Here is a 16,917-nt window from a genome sequence, read left to right on the forward strand (position 1 = left end):
GTACAAGCCAAAGGGGCTGGCAAAGGCTGTGGCAAGGCCCCCAGAAACGTGCCGAGCCAGGCAGGAGGGCCAGCTCTCCCCGCCAGTGCCTGCTGCGGATATTGTGTCTAGGTGAGACGGAAATATGTGAATCAGCCTGAGTTACTCTGACCACAGACTCCGAGACGGTGGCTCTATCATGAGAAATCTGCGCTTCCCTGCCCTGCATTCCTCTGACGCAAATGCAGCTAGATAGGGCCAGTCCCTGCGCGAGGCTCTGTCAACACGGCTGTTTTGTAAAGGCCCTATCAGCCGGTTTTTCACTGCCCAAAACAGGCCCCATTTTATGCTGGATTGGGAACTAGCCTGCACTGGCCCCTGCATGCTGACCAAGGTGGGATCTCACCCACCACTTGCCTCTCGCCAGGACCACTGTTTTCTGGGGCTCAGGGGGAGAAAAGGACGTTCTGGGAAATGAGCTCATGAAAATAAAAATATTCTTGCTTTAAAAAATTCTCTGTTGAGCTGCAAGCCCAGGGAGGTGGAGGGATGTCAGTATATTATCTGGTCATCTAGACTGCTAAGCTTTCTGTTACGTGTCTGTACAGCACCTCCCATGATGGGGCTCTGAGCCTCGACAGGCACTATTGAAATCAGATTGTCTAATGCACCCCCTTTTCACCCCAGTGCTCTCTGGAGGGCTCACCTCATGCAATGTATTTGTACCAGATGCCACATTAAAAATAACTAACTGTAGCTGTGGCATGGCCCAGTGTAATTCACTCAGCAGCTTTGCTGTACATGGACCCAATCTTGCAAACATTTCTGCTTGTGAATATTCTTTACTCCTGTGAATAGCCCTACGGAAATCTATGGGATCGCGTCCATGAGTAAAGTTACTCTCGTGCCTAAGTGTTTGCAGGATGAGGTCCCCGACCGGGAGGGAGAGCTGTGAATAACTTCAGTCTGCAAAGCCGCCTCTCATTGTCCTCACTCAATTTTCTCCCTTAGAGTTCACCTCTGCTGCGCTGCCTGCAATAGTTCAGCAGCTGGTGCATGGGGACTGCTGCTTGTCACACAGCGCATACCCAGCGGATTGTAACCGGGTGCTTGCTTTCACTCTATGCTGCATCCACCTGCTGCCTGTCCTTTTATACTGCAAGGGCCATCTTTGTAGTACATGCCTGTATACAGTTCCTTGCATGATAGAGCCCTGAGCCCTGGCTGTGGTGTCTAGACACTACCGCAACACAAATAAATACCCAACATAATGAGGAGGGATGCCAGGTGCTGAGAGGGGCAGAGCACTGGCCAGAGACTGTCCCGGATCCCTAATACGCTCACATTACAGCCCCCGAGCCTGTGGAATTTCTTGCTGCTGCTGCTATCTAACCAGCTGCTGTTCAGCCCAGGCTGTGCGTGGCCACTCCTCCCCCGGGGAGTGATGCCCTGCTACAGCACTAGCCCCTGGGAAAAACCAAAGTGGGATGAGCCTCTGGGAACTCGCGATGCTGCAAGCAGCCCCGGGGCCTCAGGCAGAGGTGCTGCATCCCCCGAGAGAGACTGGGGGCAAAGGTGAGGAGTCACCATTTGATTTGTGTTCCTCCTTGTTCTTGATAAAATTATGAGCTATTTTACAAAGGTTTTTGCCTAATTCACTTTTAGCGCTTTGGCTGTTGCCAGCTCAGCAGGTTTATTTTCAGCATGTTTGTCTCTGGCGCTGCCTTTAGACTCTACACTGTAATCACCTCTCCCCTCCCACAGACTTACAGATAATGGCAGGTTACAGCGATTTTGGTGTGCGGCTCTGACCAGGTCTGGTGAAAGCTTCCCTTTAGTTTCCACCCCATCAGAGAGGCTTTGAATTGGGCTCGGCGACTCAGAGAACGCAGGGGGGACGTGCCCACAGCCAGGCTGTGCCCGGCAGGTTCTTAGACATCTAGCAAACCTTCGGGGCAGGGGGACACTCCGAGACCTATCAGCTGTGCTGCTCCCTCTGGTCTTTACTGCCCCAGAAAACCACCAGCTGCAGAGCCGCCTGCAATACTGAGCAGGGAGAAGCACTGCCCTAGGGAACCTTTGGTCCTATGCCTCCCGTCAGGGGCCCGTGCCATCAGGAGAGCCATGGCTCTTTGCGCAGAGAGAGCTGGAGCCATGAGCAGAAGCTCTCATGGCATACGGCACTGCAGGGAAGGCCCATCCACTGCAAACCTCTGGCTGCCATTAAGGATCACCTCAAATAAAGGCTCTTCTCTTGACTTCCAGCATGGCACCACCCGTCCCTTGTGGCAAACTCTGCTTCATGTATTCATTCCATGTCTTCAGTGCCCAATCCCCATCACCTCCGGCTGCCTCACACTTATCCACCTCTGAGTGCCTCGTGCCCTGCCACAGTGGTGGTCGGGTAACACCCTGAGTGACACTTTATACCGGCAGCACAGCCCTGGCTCTGGCAGGCCACGCAGGCCAAGTGCCTCTGTGCAAAAGGCTCTAGCACCTGCTGTTCCAGGAACTCCCAGCAGAGACCCTGGCAGGTCTTAGCCCTTGTGGTGGTGACACAGGGGAGAGCTGGTCTCAGCCAGTCAGCAGGACTTAAACGTTTCTGAACAGCACCTTGCACTGAACACACAGAAGCGAGCAGGAGCCAGGGAATTGCTCAGAGCAGCTCACCCCAAAGCAGCTCTGAATCCCAGGACACATGTCAGTAGGAGTGGAGGGGGTTCCTGTCTCTAGAAACCAGGCTCCAATCTCTAGCTATGCCGCTCTGACAGGAGCAGTGGGCCCTGTCTGCGTGTTTCTCCTGGCGCAGGGTGCCTGAGCACTCCTCTACGCGTGAGCAGCGTAGGGACCCTCTAGCCCACCACGTCATCTCCACAGCAGCTGGGAGGGCACTTCCCAGTGCAGGGTGACAGGCACGCTAGCACTGCGCGAGCTAGCATGCCGAACACTCGTGTGGGCGAGGTGGCACGGGCAGTGGCTTGGGCTGGCCACCCAGGTATGCACCCAGGGGATCAGTGGGCTTGTAGTCTGCCGGTGCCCGTGCCACTGTGCTATGATTTTTAACAAGGGGAGCTAGCCCATGTCTGTCTACCTGCACTGAGACACGTGCTCCCAGTGCTGTGCAGCCATACCCTGGAGGATGTGTTTCACCAAGCTGAGATCCTCTGCCAGGGGAAGATTGGATCCCATATCCCACTGACTGCTTTGCTCCTGTGCACATCTCTCTGTAGCTCCCCTGAATCTCTGCCACCCCTTCACACTGCAGAGAACTGTTACTTTGCACCTGGTGCTTTGCAGCCTGGCCTCCTTCTCACCACAGTGAGAGATCGCTGTCCGCCAGACAGCAGAGAGGTGTTCGGGGAGGATTTTTAACAAGGAGGCACCAATGGGGCTGTGGTGTAAACCCCTTATCTCTGGAGGGGTTACCCGGAGGAGGAAAGGCTTCCACAGGACACACCGTGAAGAGGTGCAGTCAGCTTAAAAACAAGTCACATTCTGTCTGGATACAAGCTACATGATACTAGTCACGCAGCCTCACTGTGCCTCGCTCCCCCTGTGAAATGGGGAGAACCATACTCCCTTTCCCCCCCTCCTCCTTGGCTCTTTGGGGCAGGGGATGTCTGTTACTATCTCGTCACAGCGTGCTTGGCACAATGCGGCCTCGGTCGTGGCTGGGGTCTTTCGGTGCAACTGTACCACGAGTAAATAACAACAGTCACTAATAACCACTCTCCATGCTCCCACCAACCGGGGCGACACGAGAGAGCAGCCGCTCCGCCTGTCCCTTTTCTGGCTTTGTGCGGGAGAGCGCTTTGCAGTCCAGCGTCTCCCCCGCAGAACTCAGCCCCTTCTGCGGCACTTACCGAGACTGAAGAGTATCAGGAACTTCAAACACACAAACTCTTGTCGATCCACCTGGAGCGAATGCAAGTGTAGGACCAGTTCTTGTGCCCTCAGGACCAGGTTATTCAGGCTGGACCCTGCTTGAGCTGCGATTGTCACCATCTCCACCTGAAAGCAAAGGAGGCAGGCGGGCTCAGCGGCCGGGAGCATCACACACTGCAAGGGCCTGGGGAGCGGTGCGTACCCCTCTGCGAGGCACCGAGCGGGGTCTAGACCCCACAGTGTCTCTTAGCTATGCCCTGCCTTTGGAGACGGCAGGAGCTGCTCATTTTAACCCCCCCCCACTCCCTGTCCTAGGGACGGCAAATAGCCAGCACTGCAGTGGGTCTGGAGGTGGACTTGAAAAGACTCCTCCGGTGAGATTCACCCCGCAGCATAATGCCGAGGCACAAGGCAGAACTTCAGTGGTGCCTAGGCCTTGTACTAGCCCTCTGCACCCTAAGGGTGAATACTGCACCCTAAGTGACACTGGCAGGACAGGTGTCTCATGGAGTCCCCCACGGCCATAAGACTGGCTGGATGGGATTTAGAATTATTCCCTCTCTCTGGCTGGATTCGCACAAGGAAATGGCAGTGGAGGGAAGGGAACAAACTCCTTGGCAGGGTTTTCAGCTAGCCCAACCATAGCTACAGGCAGCTTGGCTGCATGCACCGGCCACAGGTACTGGAACTAGCCACACCCCCTGGCTTGAAGCGGTTTTCATCATATCCAGGGGTTACAGTTTGGGTCAATGGCCCTCAGCACCCCCATTACACACGTTGTTCCAGCTCCCCTGGCACAAGCGATGGATGCCCCTGATTCCCAGGAGGCCAGGGAGCAGCAGCCAATTCTGGCCTGTGGCTAAAACATTACAGGACAGAGGCAGCAGAACTATGGAGTCAGGATGAAATTCATCCCTGGGTAGCCAGTATAAACCCAAGAGACTACTTAAGCCCCACGGCATCCCAAACAGTGCTGCACAGGTCCTCTGGCCAGGGTGGATCTCTCTTTAGAGAATAAACAGGGGTAACTTGGAGACAAACAAGAGAAAATAGCAATCTTCTGTGCTATTATTTGTTTTAATTTGTATTTAAAGAGGAAGCCCTCACTGCACAACAGCAATGCTGTCCTGGGAATAGCTGGAAGATCAGGCTGCAATTCTGGGGAGACTTTGTTCCCATGTTCCCTGCAAAATCTACTATTCAAACAGAGCTGGTCTGTTCTCACACCCAGTTTCTGTAAATACAGACATGACTGTTGATTTTTCTTATGAGAAACATTTTGCTCCAAACCCAAGAATTCTTCCCTGGCTGGAAGGCAGTACATGCCGGCCGCCTGTGCTCTGGGGATGGCTTGGGTCTATCTACAGATCATTATTTCTCCCCTTGTGCAAAAACAATTCCGGAACCCAGCAAAAACAAAACACCAGGCATCTGCTTGGGTCAGCCTTAGTTCACGCAGGAGGCGGGACGGGAGGACCTTCGCCAGAGGGAAAGAAGTAAGACAAAAGTCACCCATTTTTTCTTCCCAGTTTGGGCTCCACGTAGCTGGGAATGCTGAGATTGTCTGAAACTATGGAGATGGATTTTGGTTCCCATGGGTTCCCATCCTGGAGTCTGAAGTTCAAACAAGCCCCACCGCTAAGCTAAAGCTAAGCAACCCAAACTGCCCAGGCTGGCCTGACTTCACACTACAGCCCTGCAAAACCGCTGCGTTTCCAGTGGCTGCCATACAAAACCAGTTGGCCCACAGGCTGCAGAGCCAGGGGGGACACAGCCCGATTACTTTTTGGCCAGGCCAAACCTGAGTGCGACCCAGTGCACCATTTCACAATGCCACTCACTAAAATTTGGAGGGGGTGGCTGCATGGGCTGATGGGCCAGGGGAGTTAGATTGCGGGGGGGGGCATTTAAAGGGGGTGTCAATGGCCCTGAATTGGCTCAAGGCTCACCCAAAAGTGACGCCCCCTGGCTGCCTCTAAACTCAGGGTACTTTTCAGGGCACCTGGGTGTGGCAGTAACCACTGGAGTAGTGAATATTGACCCCTGGTGTCTGACGGGGATTTGCCTTCACAGCCCAGTCCACGTGATCAAGGCCAGGAAGTTTAAAAAGCAACCAGCTGCAAAGAAAGTGATCCCAGCCAGTCAGTGAAGACTGGCTCAGGCCCGCTGAGCTCCCAGAGACATTCTTTCTGCAGCAGCCAGGCCGGCCACAGAGGGGGCTCTGCCACTAGACACATCAGACACAGGCTTGGGGGAATCTTCTCCTGTGCTAGTGGAGGGTTTTGGTGCTGGGGAATTGTAATTTACATGGCGGTGCCCGGAGAGGGAGATGGAGAGAGGGAAGGACAGTGGACTGGGCAAGGGGGATGTTTGGGAAACCGGCATCCTCATGGGGAAGCAGACAGCGAATGACTCTCCTCCTGCAAGGACAGAGTTTTGGGTTTTATTTCCACACCCGTTCAGGAAGCCTGGCCTTGTAGGAAGGGGGATCAGGGTCAATTCCCAGCTCCACCCTGCATGACCCTGGGCAAGGCCCTCAGCCTCTCTGTAAAACCAGGATAAAAATGCCATCTCTGGGGCAGGGACTGACTCTGTCTATGTGTTTGTGCAGTCCCCAGTGCAGTGGGGCCCAGATCTGGGGTGGCGCCTCTAGGTCCTACCATAACACACCTAAGAACAATGCAGGGCTCTGTTACTGTTTCTCTTTACATCTTGCCGCCTCTGATCCTAGAGAGATGCTACCAGACTCACAACTAGGGCAATGAAACACATTTAATAGCAACAGATTAACCAGCAGGCACATGGTGCCTTTCACGTGCTTTCCTTTTGGATTCAAAACACTGGTTCTGACCCAGCGAGGAAGCAGTGGAATTTCTGATCTCAATTGGGTGAAAACAAAAATGGCAAAGAAAAGTGACTTTTCATCAATCCCATTTGGGAATAAATGGTGAGGGGGGGAAGATTTTCCTTTGCAAAAATATGGCAGATTTGCAAATCCTGACGTGAACAGGGGCAGTAGCAGAGTTACAAATCGGGAGGGAACTGGTCCCCATATCACCCGGCTCTGGTTAGTATCCCAAAGCATCGCCAGAGGCACGAGGCCTGCTCCCCTCTGAGGTTTCACTCTTTGTGTCCATCAATCCATCTGCAGCAATAATGCAGGCTCACTATTAGCTATGCTGTCCCAACCCTTTCATGCTGTTGCACCACTTAGCAATGCAGGAATTGCAGTGGAAAGGTACAGTCTGCTGAAACACTGCAAAGCTTTTCCCATCAAAGGAGAGGACATTACCTCCTGGCCCGTCACAAGCAGCATGCTGTGCTCCTTCGCGTGCTGCACCTGCCTGTAGATATGGTCAAACACCAGCAGCTCACTCCAGCAGTTCTGCAGCAGTTTCATCTGATCACCTACCTGAAACACAGTTGCAAACACAGCCATTAAAACCTCTCAGATCTCCTCACAGGTTAGGGATCTGGCAACACACAGTGCAGAAGGAAGGTTGGACTTGGATGCAAAGTTGTCAACAGATGAGGTCTTGGATGCTTTTGAAATGAATGAACTCTTCCCCCACCCCCCACCAACCCCCGTCCAGCGTCTCTGAGGAGAAGCCGGCAGCAGAGTTCCCTCTGCTCTCTGACATATCCCCACCCTCGGCTCATTTCTCAAGCCCTTCCTGTCAATGCCGGTCCATGGCCTATTAATGCATTGTGACAATAGTGTGATCAAACGCTCTCCTGGCTCCTGCAATCGGTGACAGGCTGAATTCACATTGTCAGCTGCAAAAGCCCATGTATGAATCAATGTCAGATTTGGTGAGGGCCTCAGTGAGCTTCCCACATCTCACCATGCTCCCGCAATGATGCACAAGGAGCGCACGTTGGAGCAGAATAAGGCAGTTCAGCAGCAGAGGCAGCTCCCAATAGGGCTTTCCTCACGTGCAGTGATCCCCAGCAAAGCAGAGCAGTCGGTCAATTTCCCTTAAATACCGTATTGATTGGACTGTATACAAAATGCACAATGCTATTAACAGAGAATTCCCCCGCCCCCACCCTCCAGTGCAGTAGCATTGGGTGAAACAGCATAGCTGGAGCCAAGGTGTATGTACATCTATAGATACAAATGCACACCTTGGCTCCAGCTATGCTGACTCACCCACCACTACACACATATATTTATATATGACTTTGAGTTTTCCAGCTAAGTTGGGTCATGGTCCACATCCTACAGCCAGTGCGCTGGAGAGATATGGGTCTGCATGTTTGTTTGTGGGCTGTTCTGGAGTGCCAAGCTGGAAAACAAACTGGTGTCAACAGTGTGATGCTGTTGCAAAAAAAGCAAACGTGATTCTGGGATGCATTAACAGGTGTGTTGTGAGCAAGACACGAGAAGTCATTCTTCCGCTCTACTCTACGCTGGTCAGGCCTCAGCTGGAGTATTGTGTCCAGTTCTGGGCACCGCATTTCAAGAAAGAGGTGGGGAAATTGGAGAGGGTCCAGAGAAGAGCAACAAGAATGATTAAAGGTCTAGAGAACATGACCTATGAAGGAGGCTGCAAGAATTGGGTTTGTTTAGTTTGGAAAGAGAAGACTGAGAGGGGACATGAGAGCAGTTTTCAGGTATCTAAAAGGGTGTCATAAGGAGGAGGGAGAAAGCTTGTTCACCATAGCCTCTAAGGCTAGAACAAGAAGCAATGGGCTTAAACTGCAGCAAGGGAGGTTTAGGTTGGACATTAGGAAAAAGTTCCTAACTGTCAGGGTGGTTAAACACTGGAATAAACTACCTAGGGAGGTTGTGGAATCTCCATCTCTGGAGATATTTAAGAGTAGGTTAGATAAATGTCTATCCGGGATGTCTAATATTTGGTCCTGCCATGAGGGCAGGGGACTGGACTCGATGACCTCTCGAGGTCCCTTCCAGCCCTTGAATCTATGAATCTATGGTGGACCAGAAAGCATTTTATGTTTACCAGCTGGAAGAAGGGAATGCAAAGCAATATGAAGGATACGCGAAAGCCAGTTATCAGAAGTCATACAGCATGTCACCAGCACAGAAAGGCAGGCTGGTCCAGCGGTCAGGGCTTCGGGCCATTTCAAGTTGGGTGATTCTGGTTCAGGCAGCTGAATTACTTCTTCCCCAAAGGACCAAGGAATTAGAAGCTGCCCCAGAGTGCAAACAGCAAAGAGTAAAGGGCAGGTGTTCAGTACAGCAGAGTTGGGGAAACAAGAGTGGTCTTGTCACTGAAAGAGACACAGCGATCCGTAGGCACCACAGTGACAATTAACATCTTACCATAAGGAGTTAGTTTGGCACGGCCTCACTTTAAAGAAATACATCAGCTAGCTGCACGCTTGAATCTAACCCAACTCCAGCTCATGCAGCAGAGCATGGCGAGAGGCCTTCTGCCCACAGGACTCGCTGTTCAGTGCCCTCACTACATTATGCACAGTTGGATTAGTTGGACACTTGAGAAGCTGAAGTGCTCTGTGAGAGCAGGTCAAATTTTTGCTGGGAATAATTTCTGTTAAGCAATTATCAAACAGAACATTTGACCAGCGTCACCCCATTCTGGTGGGTTAAAACAGGTCAGATGCGAGATTTGTACCTTGTTTTCTGAGTGTGTATGTGGAGAGAAGCAGCATTTAGCCAGCTTGGTCCTCATGGCTTCATGGTACTCCTGCCTCTCCTGAACAGTGTTTCCATGGAACACAATCGGTGCCAATTAATAAAAAACCCTTTTGTGTCTCTGCATGGAGTCTGACAGTGTCAGGGGAGAGGCAGAAATCCCCCCCAAGCTCTGGAGTTTGTTGCAGACAGCAAAGCCCCTGGCGTGTCATTTTCAGCGGGGGCTCTCTCAATCTATCCCAGCATGCCCTGTGGCATGTCACTATAGACATGTCTGTTATCACTACACAGGCACATACAAACAGACTGGATTAGACCCTGGGTCCATCTAGTGCCTCCATTTTGTGTTCGTTCTTCTGGGCCTGCGTGCCCCCTAAATCCCACAAGAACCTCTTTGAATGCTCAGGGGGGCCAAGGCTGTGTCAGCTGTCAGCATAGGGGTGAATTTCACCCTCTGTGCACAGTGAGTGCTGGCAGTGACTGTGGGGACACAGCAAGATACTCGCACCGAGCGAATTTAGAATGCGTAATCACTAGAATTCACCTCTGCCTTTTGCTCACCCAATCAGGGAACAGAAACGTATGTGACTTATGTAGCTTGTCAAAAGAGTTCCAATTTCAAGCAGTGACTATTGAACTTTTCGCAGCCATCCAGCCCACCCATTGCCTAAAGCATGTTCATCTGAACCAGCCAGGGGGTATTTTCCAACATGCAGGTACATTTGTGGAAGTTGCGATCTGCTTGTGAGCAGTCACCCAACAGGAAAGAGTTAAATCTGGTAAGTGAAATGTTAACTGCAAACAGTTCACTCCACTCCAGCCAAGGCTCCTGTGCTTTATTCCCAACGCTGGTCAAGTAACTTCACAAACCACATGAAAGGTGACAAGTCACTGATGTGCTATGTGCCTCAGTTTCCCCACCTGTACCATACATAGTATGTAATAATACCGCTCTTCCTTCTCTCCCTCACAAGGGGGCTGCAAGACTTAACTACCATTTCTAGCACTATTGATAAGCCCTCCCAGACACACCGCCTCAATAAGAATGCACAGCGGCTGGATTCTACCTGCAGTCTGCAGAGATGTGTCTCTTCTGTACCGTGTCTGCAGGGACTGCCTGCTCCTCTGAGCCTGTACAGCACCAAGCACATTGGCAGTGCTCAGTGAACCCTCAGAATACAGTCCTGGGAGCTCCTCAGACGAAAGGCGCTACAAGGTGCAAAGGTACTGAGGACACGGAAAGTTGCATTGCACCCAGGAAACAGAGACCCACATGGTACAAGAGAGGGAAGGAGCCAGCCACTGTGCGAAGCAAGCACCAAGCTGTGCGACCTCAACCCCGCCCCCGGCTTTGAGACAAGTAAGCTTGTTTCATTCACGCTCTTATCAGCACTGGTTTGCCTCCATAAGGCAAGAATCTCACACAGCCCGTGCACAAATCTTTAACAAAATGACTCTTGGACGCAGCCCCTCGCCCAAAGCCGCCGGGAGCAGGAGAATGCAATGTTGTTGTTTTACACAAAGGCTTTGTGTCTCCCGGGAGGGAGCTTTGGCTACTTTTTAAATGAAAGAATACAGTGTCCATCCTTCCCTCACCCAGGAATGTGGGGTGGAGATGGCCCGTTTTGGGGAGTGTAGCTCCTGAAGCATATTTTAACTCACTGACTCCAGGCCTCTGCAGGCAGGCCTGGGAGGGCCCGGAGCTCAGGGAGGAAATGCAACCCTCACCTTCAGGGCAGGCAAACCGTATTTCCGGCTCCACGACTTGCAAACCGAAGTGACCTCTGCCTCTCAGGAGCCTCTTTTCCTGGCTCCAGGCATTCTTCCCAGCTGCTGCCACAACATCGGCAAACTGCAAACCACAGCAGCCAGCTTCCACAATAAAAGCCAGGTAGCGCCAATGCCGTGAGGCACCCCGTCTTCGGCATGGGGGCACCTCTGCCTCCTTTGGGACTGGTTTGCCCTGTTCCTGTTCAAGATTTTACACAGTATAGAGAGAGAGGAAGCAGTATCGAGGCTGTCTCTGGGCAGATCAGCAGGGCCAGGAGCATCTGCTCACAGCTGCTGAACAGAGAGGGGCTCCTCACTCACTCCTTTAACAGAGGAGAGAGGAGAGCTAAACCCGAGGGCCAGATGCTTAGCTGGTGTAAATGGGTGTAACTGAGCATCTGGTCCCAGAGCTGCAGCTCCCCACACTTCCCAAGGGCCCACACCTCTGCAGCTGGCTTCTGCGATTTAGGCCGATTGCTAATTGTGATCCAGTTCCACCCGCTGCCCAGAGACCCCCCATTTGCTCAGTGGGCTCTTGTGGGACAGAGCCATGCGGGTTTCAGAAATCAGGTCTCGAGCGACCAGACGCCACCTACTGAGAACAGATTCCACGTTAAGATGTGTAGAACCGTACGTCTTTTCCAATATATATATGGCATTAGACTGGAATGTATCCAACCAGCCACATGCAACAGACAAGGATCCTTCTAAGGGACCAGAATAACTGTAATAACTAGTCCCCTTTTCAGGTTTAAATGCAGATAACTGTGTCCAGTGCAGCAGGCACAAAACACAGCTTTTGTTTTCAAAAAATTACAAAAACGAATACAAATGTTTTCATGATTTAAAAAATAAATAACAACGGGAACAGTTATTGGTTTGCATGTAAATGTATCCCCCTCCGCTCCACCCTGGATTTGAAGCCCAAACACTGCTGGCCAGGCAAAGAGAAAATAAACAACATCAGAAATAAAAAGTAAAGTTGGGGCGGGGGGGTTAATTCTTTCACGTGATGACGTGAGGTTACTTTGGTGACGTGCTCAGGAAATAAGATTGCTGCACAGACACCCTTTAATTCTAGGAAATCTGGGGCTAGGTTTTCTCACAAATCCTGCTCCCATCGAGGCACCATGAGTGTTGCCAACTCTTGCCACTTTTTATCCAGTCAGTTGTGATCTTTGGTGTTTTTCGGGAATCTTCGAGAGCCAGGGGAGAAATGAGAATCCGGCTTTCATTTAAAAAAGAAGTCGAAGGTTCTAGCCCTCAGGGAGAAAAGCTTAGAAATGGGGGCTCTGCTGACGAAAAACCAGAAGGCAAATAAAAAGACCCCCACATTTCTTGTTTAAAAGTCTCCTCAATTTTAAGCCAACCTCATGATTTTGGGGGGCCTGACTCAGGATTATTGAATGACCGAGGCTGGCAAAACTGAGACTTTCTGACACACTCAGCACCCAGCAGCTCCTGTAGAGAACAAAGAGGAACAACCCCCCCCCCCCCGCTCCTACCCCCCTACACACTGTTCTCCGTGGGAGGTGCTGGGGGCTGAGCTCTTGTGAAAATCTGGCCACTAGAGCAGAGGCCAAGGCATGCCATGGAGCAGGCCCTCCCGCTCCCCGCGCTGGCCATAGCTCGCTGCCTGTCACACTCACCCGCCACTGTGCTGCCCCTGCTGCAAAACAAGCAGCTTTGGGCAGGGGGGTTCCCCAGCTCCTTCATCTCTGGCGCTCTTCCCCGAGGGACTGGACACAAGTCAACTCTTCTCCAGCCCTTCCCCTCCACGCCCTCCTCCCTCCTCCCTGCCCCCCCTCCCCCCACCTGCCCAGCCCCCTGCCAAGGCTCCAGGCATGCCCCTCTCCCATCCCAGCAGTCACCAGCCTCACACGGGCTGCATCCTTGCTCCAGCTGGCCCCAGCTCCTCATGCTGCCCATGCAGAGCCAATTCCTCACTGCCCCTAGGCCCAGGTGTGGTCCATCCCAGCTCTCCCTGCTGGCTCCTGGGAGAAGTCAGGAATCAGCTGCAAAGTGAGGTGAGACTGCTGGAGTGGGCTTCCCCCGGGTGCCAATCTGCCCTGCCTCCTACTGGCCACACACTCTCCTCCCCTGGGGCTGCAGCCGTAGGGCCTGATTCTGCGCTGGCCAGCACCTTGTGCGCAGGGAGTTCACACACTCTCCATCTGGTCTGGCCAGTCTCGGACAGCCATTTGGACAGGTGCAGAGAGCTGCACAAGGTGCTAAGCAATGGAGAACCAGGCCCATAGCAACCACCAGAGGCTGCAGGGTTAACTGCTATTCTGCGTCTCTCTCCCTGGTCGCCCCTGCTTTCAGCGGGGTGAAGGACACGGCAGAAATGTTGCTTTGTTTTAATGTGCAGGAGGGGAAGGAATTCTGCCGACATCTTACCACATTTTGCTCCATCGTCAGCCCCGCTGCCAGGGCCTGGGTTAGCAAATCACCAGGATCTGGGCAGTGAGGAAAGAGAACGAAACAGCAGAGCTGGATCCTGGCAGTGAGGCACCTGAATCCTGCTCCGGGTCGTCAGCCCTGCCTCATCTTCTCTGGGGAGGGAGTGAGTCACTAGGGCTGGCGTTTTCCCAGGGGCCAAGCACACTGGGTGCATGTTGAGGGCTGAGCCCGTTGGAAAAGCTAGCCAGAAGTGTCACGGTGGGAGCTGCCATTGAAAGCATTATTGAAAATCTGGACCCTTGTCTTGGTGCCTAGATGAGTCCTGAGCTCTTCTGAAATCTGAGCCCCAGCGGCAGGTGCTGAACCCCTGGCCACCTGGCTCGGAGCTCTTGGGAACATCTGGCCTTGTGAGACGATACACTGTTGTCAGGGAAGGAGGAATGGGAGAATTAGCAGACGATGCGTGAACCACAGGAGTTCCAAGCTCTGTAGTGAACCTAGAACTTGTGGGGTTTCAGTGGGTCCAAACCTAACAAGCCAAAATGAGTTTCCCCCTCCCTTTTTCTAAAGGCTGATCCATCTGGAGCATGAAGGGTCCTGGTTCTAAATGGTTTTGTGAGTGGCTTTCAATCCCTATAGGGAAGCCACCCTCGTCTTATCCATCAGGAGGGAAAGAACCACACATTACTGGGTGCTGTGGTCTACCGAGCACTCCTGAGCACTCTGGTGTGAGATAAGAGGGAGGAAAGTGTATCAGGAGTATGAGGAATACCTCCACCGAGAATGAATTCAGGTCTATTAGAAGAGCCTTGCAGTGCCATTGCGTTTGCTGCTTTTAATAGAGGGAAGACAAATGCAGTGTCATGGAACTGGATAATATCGTTATTCTGCTGAAAGGGCTGCAGTAAACCAGCGCCTGCAGATTGCAAAGGGAATAGACGTCAGACAAGAAGGAGCGTTATCGCTTCTGTGCCCAGCGTCGTTGAGAATTACCTGCGTTTAGTTGTGAAATGCTTGGGGTGAAATTAGAGTTCAGGAGAGACGGACGGACGGTGCTGGGTACAGACAGACAAAGTGCAGGAAGCCTTTCCTGGCACTTCCTCCACACTCAGCCCTGCCAATGCAGCTGGATCCTCCCCCTCTGGCACCCAGCGATGCCAGCCATTTATTCCAGCTCTGCTAGTGTCCCTGGAATGCACAGCAGATTGTGCCAACCTTTGTTGTGACTATACGTGGACCCAGAGGGCTTGGAAGTGGGGCTACCAAACTCCAGGATTCAGTCGATAAACGCTGTCCATCCCTACTAAATACATTGTGAAAAATCAGTGGGTACCTGGCGGCCCCATCACGTGCGCTAGTGCTGGGAGGGACCCACTGCCCTTGAGCACTCTAGTGCTGCAGAGAGTGTAACCTGGGGCCTGCCCTTCCTTCGGGGGCAGGGCAGAGGGAGGATGGAACTAGCAGCATTGCAAGCATGGCTGAATGCCCCCGAGGAGGCATGTCCGCATTGGTGTGGTTATGGAAACACCACACCATTAAAACCTGATTCAGATTTACCATGTAAGTGGGATTGAAAAGTGCTTGAACTGGGTTCCGGCATCTCTCAACAGCCTTGGACTCTGCAAGGCAATAGCACAGTTCAAACATGATTAAAAGACGTTTAAATCCCTTCTACGCTGCAAGATCAAACTGCATTCAACCCACGTCATGCGCTACCAGGTTATAATGGGATAGGGCAGCCGGGACAAAAATCACAATCAAACTCTCTGAACTCCCAGCATCTGTGTGTAAAGGCTCCTTCCCTTGGCTTTCCCCCGCCCACTGAAACATGCCCATTGACTCTGGACCATCAGCCTCGTGAATCTCAGTTGTTGGGGCTTTGCTTTGGCACGTCTCCATTACAGATACAGAGGGTAGAGCTCCACAGAGAGACCAGCTCCATAAAACCTGTGAATTACCAATGGCTTCTAACAAGAGAACTCTTAATGGATGGCCATTCATAAAACAGAGTCCGTCAATCATTTCTTGTGGAGATGACATGCACACACACACTCTTCTAAAAGCTGAGCAAAGAGTTTTCCTATTTAATGTCAATGCTTTTAATCAAATACTTTATCAAGGACCTAACACACGCTATCTTTGGAGAGCACATTCTTCATTTTAAAAGAAAGCATCTAACCTGTTCACAAAACCCAGTAACGGACATTCCAAGACCTGGCGATCACCCCAGCGGCAGCATCCAAAAGAAAATTCCTTTATGATTAAATAAGGTTTTCTTTTGGCATGATCGGAGCTCTACATAAAAATCCATTTACCTGTGATAAATGGTCTTTGGAATAGAGAGGGCTTGGGAGACAGGGCAGAAGCTATTTCAACACATACAACATAACAAATTACCAGAGACCTGGTGTTGCTATTAAGAGGCACAAATTGTTTAAAAGTCTAGGCAACACGGTCACCTAATGCAGTAACTTGTCACTGCTAAAAGTCTGGTTTCAAAGCTAGTAAAGCTTATATAGTGAACAATAAAAATTCCCTAGCAGTCCTTCATACTTCCTGAGAACATGAAATTTAAAAGCCTTGAAAAGTACTCAGCTTCACGAGTTATCTGAAGGGACTTTAACTAACATGTCTAACAATTAATCGTTTTCCTTTAAACCCATATACAAATCTCAAGAATTGTTGATGAAGTGCCTAGATCAGCATTCTGCATGTTCCTTAGCATTATGTAGCAAGGAAGATGCATTCTTCTGCATGAATATGAAATGAAGATGGAAGCTGCATTATAGACACCTCATAGCCTCACGGCGCTAAACACTGGTGCTGTTTTCCCCATTATGGACCATCTAACAATCACTGAAAAGATCTGGGCAGTGAAGCTCCTACATGGCTCAATGACACAGGTTCACAGTTTCAGCACACATCTAAGGCTGTGTGGACATGCCAGCCCCCTGCCCCAGGTACTGCTTCAGAAAGTCATGCCCAGCATTTTCATGGGGTTTAGCCACACATGTTACTGCTTGTCAGGGGAGATGTGCAGCATCCAATATGCAGTGGCTGGGTTGCAGCTCCTGTCACTGATACCATGAGATAAGCCCCCAAAGCTCATTTGCTTTCCTTTGTCCTACTCCACCTCCCATCTTCCTCATTGCCAGCCCAACCTGGCTCTTCACCTTTCCTCCTAATCCTGCTCTGGCTCTGCCAGGCTTCTCTCTCCTGAACATGCCTCCCACCCTGTGAATTCCACCTCCCTTCTC

The 16,917-nt window shown here is 51.6% G+C and overlaps 1 protein-coding gene across 3 annotated transcripts in view; it reads right to left on the bottom strand.

The window, feature by feature from the left end:
* The window catches only part of NR5A1 (nuclear receptor subfamily 5 group A member 1), a 59,629-nt gene that overhangs the window by 10,502 nt on the left and 32,210 nt on the right, over positions 1–16,917 (bottom strand). For all 3 annotated transcript variants that reach the window (XM_044992912.1, XM_044992914.1, XM_044992913.1), the window contains exons 5-6: positions 7,157–7,276; positions 3,843–3,990 (exon numbers count right to left, since the gene is read on the bottom strand). In XM_044992912.1, the coding sequence (XP_044848847.1) occupies positions 3,843–3,990; positions 7,157–7,276 (268 nt within the window). The remainder of the gene's footprint in view (positions 1–3,842; positions 3,991–7,156; positions 7,277–16,917) is intronic.

This window comes from Mauremys mutica, chromosome 18, assembly GCF_020497125.1.
Source record: "Mauremys mutica isolate MM-2020 ecotype Southern chromosome 18, ASM2049712v1, whole genome shotgun sequence".
NCBI lineage: Eukaryota > Metazoa > Chordata > Testudines > Geoemydidae > Mauremys > Mauremys mutica.